At 41.7% G+C, this 6,000-nt stretch overlaps 1 protein-coding gene across 1 annotated transcript in view; it reads left to right on the top strand.

The window, feature by feature from the left end:
* The window catches only part of cap2 (cyclase associated actin cytoskeleton regulatory protein 2), a 91,214-nt gene that overhangs the window by 67,275 nt on the left and 17,939 nt on the right, over positions 1–6,000 (top strand). Inside the window, 2 exon segments of the mRNA XM_084327490.1 lie at positions 3,083–3,264; positions 5,114–5,237. Of these exon segments, the coding sequence (XP_084183616.1) occupies positions 3,083–3,264; positions 5,114–5,237 (306 nt within the window).

Here is a 6,000-nt window from a genome sequence, read left to right as displayed (position 1 = left end):
AGATGTTGGCCAAAAACACCCCTTCTGAGTTTTAAGCTAGGCTAGTGTGCTAATATGTGTGCCTGCCTATACGGTGCGGTGCTTATACATGTAAGGGCTTTGATTTGTCCCTGTACACTGTTTTTTTTTTTTTTTTTGCACGAATGCCTAGTGAGTGAATGTACAGAATATGTTTTAAACTGTTTTTATATTAGCTTTAATTGATTGATTGATTGAAAACTTTATTAACAGATTGCAGAATGGGTACAGTACAGTACAGTACAGCTCAATACATACAATTGTTAAGGGGATGCAGACCAGAGAAAGACTTTCGTCTTGTTTACATCAGGGTCCCCCATTTTCAATTCATCGTAACATATATGACATACAGATAGACAGTACTGCTACATCTATACATTTATGACATACCAGATTTACAAATACAGTACTGTTTGTGATACGAAAAGAGTCCAGAAAAAAGAGTATATACATTTGACGTAGAAACTGTACATTGGAGGAGGTTTGGTAGGTGGGTGGGGGGGACTGTACATTGGAGGTGGTTGGGTGGGTGGGTGGAAGGGGGGGGGGTTGGGTAGGAGTGGGGGGGGGGGGGGTTGGGTAAGAGGGGTGGGTGGGGGACACTGTACAAGCAAAACTGTAATGTCCTTCTATTTTTCTGTTTCTTTTCTGGCTTAAACATCTAGCCCGGGGGAGTACAACTGAAAACTAGCAACCCTGCTAATGTTGGCATATTTACAGTTTTTAATTTGTATTCATTTATAAATGTATAAACTGTTGATTGATATGCACTGTCCCTGATCAAATAAACTGTGTAAACTAAACTAAGCTATAGGCTATAGCCTGCAGCCGGATAGCTTTCTACTGAACGCACAGAGAGGAGATTGGTGTCTATCTTCTTGTCTGACTCTGGAGAAGATGGTAAGTGCATTTCCCATAATGTTGGCGTGTTCCTTTAAAGCCCCCGTCACACCCTGATGGAAGCTTATTCTCGAAGACACTCTGATGTCACGAGACCGCCGCCATCTTGTATAGGGGGACCATACGGATTTCTACCATCAAATCCATGCATTGAGCTCCGTTTTTATTACATGTTTTATCACATTCTTGTTCATTTCATAACATTTTCATACGATTTGTTTTGAAAATATTGAGGCCAACATGGCATTTCACTATTTCGAAAGCCTTTCTGGTGATTCTAAGGCGAGATATGAGTCAAAGAAACTCCCCCTGATTACCACGACCACAACATCAGAGCGAGTTAGCCGAACGTTAGCCACCAGCCACTTTTTCCTCCGTGATGGTATAAAACTTCCGATTTGGATTTCTGTTTTTGTCATTAGTATAACGCGTAACACAGCAGCTCTTTGGCATTGTGAAGGACTGAAGAAAAGTCTGCTTGATTGTCTTTAATTTGCCGCTTTAACTATCCGTTTCTCCACTAAATAGTGTACACAATGTACCAGGCGGGGCAGTTTCCCCCCACGCTGCAGTTGCGTAGCAATAACAGACAGGAAGTTGACTTCGAGAATTGTTAAAACGGTCAGTGAGGAGAACTTTCGCCCTTCCGTCGTGCGACCAGCGCGTTCCAGGCTGGCTTCTGCTGCTGCAGAGTATATTGAATATGTAATTCTGTCCTACCGCCCCCACAACACATCCAGTTCTTCAGAGCGTGCGTGTCATTTCCCAACAGCACAAAAGAGAGACATTATAAAAGTTATATTGAGAGAATTTAGAATGACTAACATAAATAATCCTATTTTCAATAGTAAAGGGCTTACTGGGCTATAACATCTGAAATAAGTAGCTTAACTAATAGTATATAAACTATTTTATGGAATACACTACAAAAACGAACTTAAACTTTTATAAGCTGTGAATTAATGAAAACTTTATTTAACAGATTGCAGAATGGGTACAATACAGTACGGCTCAATACACACAATTGTTAAGGGGATGCAGACCAGAGAAAGATGTTTGTCTTGTTTACATCAGGGTCCCCCATTTTCAATTCATAGTGACATTTATGACATACACAACATACATGACATCATGACATTTATGACATAGGGACATACATGACATACAGGTATATAGTACTGTAGGGTTCAGTTTTACCATAACTATATATGGCTATAATCAAATGTATATCTAAAGTTACATGTTGTTTTGGTCGCGTCAGACACGCTTCTCCCGCCAGACGACGCACCTTGCGTTTTCTTTTAGGTGGAGTGTTTTGGGAGCGCTCCAAGAAGTTGTCTCAACATTAGCCACGTCGCGCCACATATCGAGGTCATCCTTTTGTCAAACATGTCGCTTTGCTTAGCAACGAGAACGATGTATCGCTCCTTGCACTCTTGTTCTGTGCATACTAGCGACGGGTCTAAGTACCCCTCTGTGTGTGACATCTAACAGGTCTGAAGCATGTATCAGTTGGCATATGATAATAGTTATATCTACACGCACGTTTAGGACAACCCCTCCCACCCACTACCCACTTAGCCTGTACATTCTGGCAGGGGGACTGCCAATGGAAATGAGCCTTTTTGGCTCAAATTGGGTGCATTTAAATTTGTAAAATGTTTTATTAATGTACGCTGTCCCCCTTGAACAAATAAAGTAAACCTAAACCTAAACTACACACAGACTTGGCTGAAATAGAAGGAGCACGTTCAGTGTTAAACTACGACTCCCAAGATGCAACACTGAACGGCACAGGAAGTCCTTCATTCCGACAGCCATCAGACTTTATTATAACGCATCACTGTGCCTCACTGAGCGCAGGGTGACGGTACTATCAAATCTTCCTGGACTTTTACTTGACTTTTAAATCGGCACTGTACAATTTTACACTTTCTACTGTACACGTACTGTATATTTATGTATATTTTGACTGTATATTTTATATTTTAGAATGTGTATATATATCCCGGACCGTATTTTATTCTTATTTGTGACTTTTGTTTTTGACTACCTAAATGTTCACCGTTTACTCTGTGAGCGATCTGTAGTGGCCGAATTTCCCTCGGGATGAATAAAGTATTTCTTTTCTATTAAGTCCCTCTCTCTCTTTGTGTGACGACAGGCCTGAAGCATGTGTCAGAGGAGCGGCAGACTCATAAGAACCCGGAGCTGCGCTCCCAGGGAGGAGGAGGAGGGGGCCACCACACCTCCCAGGCCAAGGGCAGGAAGCACGGCAAGTCCCCCAAGAAGGCTCCCCACAAGAGACCCCCTCTGCTGGAGCTGGAGGGCAAGAAGTGGCGGGTGGTACGTGATGAAGTGTTTTTCTTTTTAGCATTTTTCTTTTTTACTTTTTCTCCCATTTTTCTATTTTTCTCCCATCCCCATTTCGTATCGTCCAATTCTACCCTCCCCTGTCTCGAACGCTGTTAGGCCACGCCTCCCACAGGCCGGCTGCAATGTGGACGAAGCCTTACATCACATGTCCCCTCCGGTACTCGAGGAAGCAGCAGTCGCATCTTTTCACCTGCACGGCGCGATCTCTCAGCGTCGGGGGGGTCTGCGTTTGGAGGGCACGCCGGCCCCCGTCACTTCCTGATTCTGCTGCGCAGGCGCACCAACCGACCTGTAGGAGTCGCTGTCCACAATGTCCGATCCCCACCCATCAGCTTCCCACCCCCCTAACACTGCCAATTGTATTAGTATGAACGACCGGCCAAGCTGGTAGCAATGCGGAGAGCTGGGCTCGAACCCAGCGTCTCCTGCATTGGTGGTGAGCGCCTTGCCCACTGCACCACCTAACCGCCCTCTTTTTTAGCATCTTTATAGTTTGGTAGGATCTCCCTTAGGAACAGACGTACGTGTTTTTTTTGTTTGCGGTGAAGACCTTTTTATTCACCCTTTAGTGAACTATAGGTCAGTCACGTTGAGATCTAGGATCCCTTTTATGCAAGTGGAATGAGTAATCTCAGGGAAGGAGAAAGAGGAAAATAGAGAAAATGGGGAGGTAGAGAAAGAGGGAGAACGAGAGAGAGAATGCGAGAAAGAGAGAGAGAAAGAGATAGAGGGAGAAAGAGATCGAGGGAGAAAGAGAGAGAGAGAGAGGGAGAAAGAGAGATAGAGAGAAAGAGAGAGAGAGAGATAGAGGGAGAAAGAGAGATAGAGAGAAAGAGAGAGAGAGAGAGGGAGAAAGAGAGATAGAGAGAAAGAGAGAGGAGAAACAATAATACAATCTCCCCAGGGACCTCATCCGTTGCCTGCTGTGAAGTCAAACATCCAATAGTCAAACCCCAGCTGATCCAGGGAGATATTAGGCGCACGAGGCTTCACTCAGGGCTATGCTCTACTACAGGGGTTCCCAAACTTTTCAGGCCAGGGCCCAGAAAATAAGGCATCAGAGAGCCGCGGCCCAATGCACATAGTCAGGCTTTTTTTTGCCAGGCGACCGATTTTTTAAGCCAAATATCACTTCAATCCTATTAAGTTAGTTCAAGTTAGTTATTCATTTATATGTGCTATTTATGAGAGGGCTAACTTGTTGCAAAATAATAATGATAATAATAATAGCCTCATTAAAATTCTATTGTTGCTTCGGTTGTTTTCAGCGTTTTATGTGCATAATCTGTTATTTAGTTTGAAATGTTCGTTGAAATAAGTAGATTTTTCGTTTTTGTTTATTTATTAAGTTAATATAAAACCATATAGTCACATTTTAGAATACAATAGAATAGAATTTTAGAATACAACTAGAAACACTGTCCTGGCCTGCTTCTAAGTTCAGTGGCCTGACAAAAAATAAAATAAAAAATAAAAAATAAAAAAAACATTTATTTTTTATTTTTTTTTAAATCATCTCGCGGCCCACCCGTGGCTGCTCGCGGCCCACCTTTGGGTCGCGACCCCGACTTTGGGAACCACTGCTCTACTATATGCACCCCCGGAGGAGAAACCCGGCAGCACTGTAACACACCCAAATTCAAAACCAGGTCTCCCGCATGGGAAGGCAAACATCTAGCTCTGGCCAAGGGAGATGTTAGGCTTACTTTAGGCTTCAGGTACATGGCTTCAGGGCTACTGTGTGCTACACTGGCGTCCAGCCGGATTTCACTGACAGACAGATGAAGGTTTGTTTTGTTTTGTTATTGTGATGTCGTAGGAGCACTTTGACCAGAACCATGAGCTGGTGATCGAGGAGACGGAGCTGAAACAAGTGGTCTACGTGTTCGACTGCAGCAACTCCACGGTGCAGGTCAAGGGCAAAATCAACTCCATCATCATAGGTATATTATTTTTTTTGATATTGATAGATAACTTAGTGCTGTGTCAATAGATTACAAAAAATTACTAATTAATCTCACAATTTTCTGTAATTAATCTAGATTAAAAATTGCATTTAGCTACTTAAGACCGAAGCTTGTAACAGATATTTACTTGAGTAAAATCATGGAATTAATGTAAAATCAACACAAAGAAAGTATATATTTAGATTCAAAGACTATTTTAATAGCTTTCTTTGAATACAGTTTCTCTCCTGTGAAATACAAATGTGCAACAAAACCATCAACATTGACTCAGCTAGACCTCTTTCTTATATCCGCGGCGCTAAGATTTAAGATTTTTCACTCCATAGATTAATCTAGATTAATTTATTTTAATGCTTATTTTAGAGCATTAATTTTGACAGCCCTACTTATTACATATTATTAATATGATATTGTAAGGAAGGGGCAGGACCAGATAAGCGTTGCTTCTTTCTGCCCCTTCTCGAACAAAACCATTTGTCTTGAGCTATGTTGACAATTGCTTCCATGTCTAGGAAGATATACTTTATTTTATTTGTATTTTATTTAGTTTCTTATTTTATTTTTTTTATTTAGTTTTTGTTATTTCAAGTTTGTGTGTTTATGGTTGTTCGAGATAAATAAAGATCAAATCAAAATCAAATCATAGGTGAGTTACTGTTAAACACAGAGGAAGGAGCCAGTTGCCCCGGCATTGAAGGGAAATGTAGCATTTTCATTTTCGAATATGGACATGCAGTAT

Source organism: Notolepis coatsorum (assembly GCF_963971535.1).
Source record: "Notolepis coatsorum genome assembly, chromosome: 13".
In the NCBI taxonomy this organism is placed as follows: domain Eukaryota; kingdom Metazoa; phylum Chordata; class Actinopteri; order Aulopiformes; family Paralepididae; genus Notolepis; species Notolepis coatsorum.
Note: the sequence above shows the minus strand (reverse complement) of the source record. Positions and strands in the feature narration are given on the sequence as shown.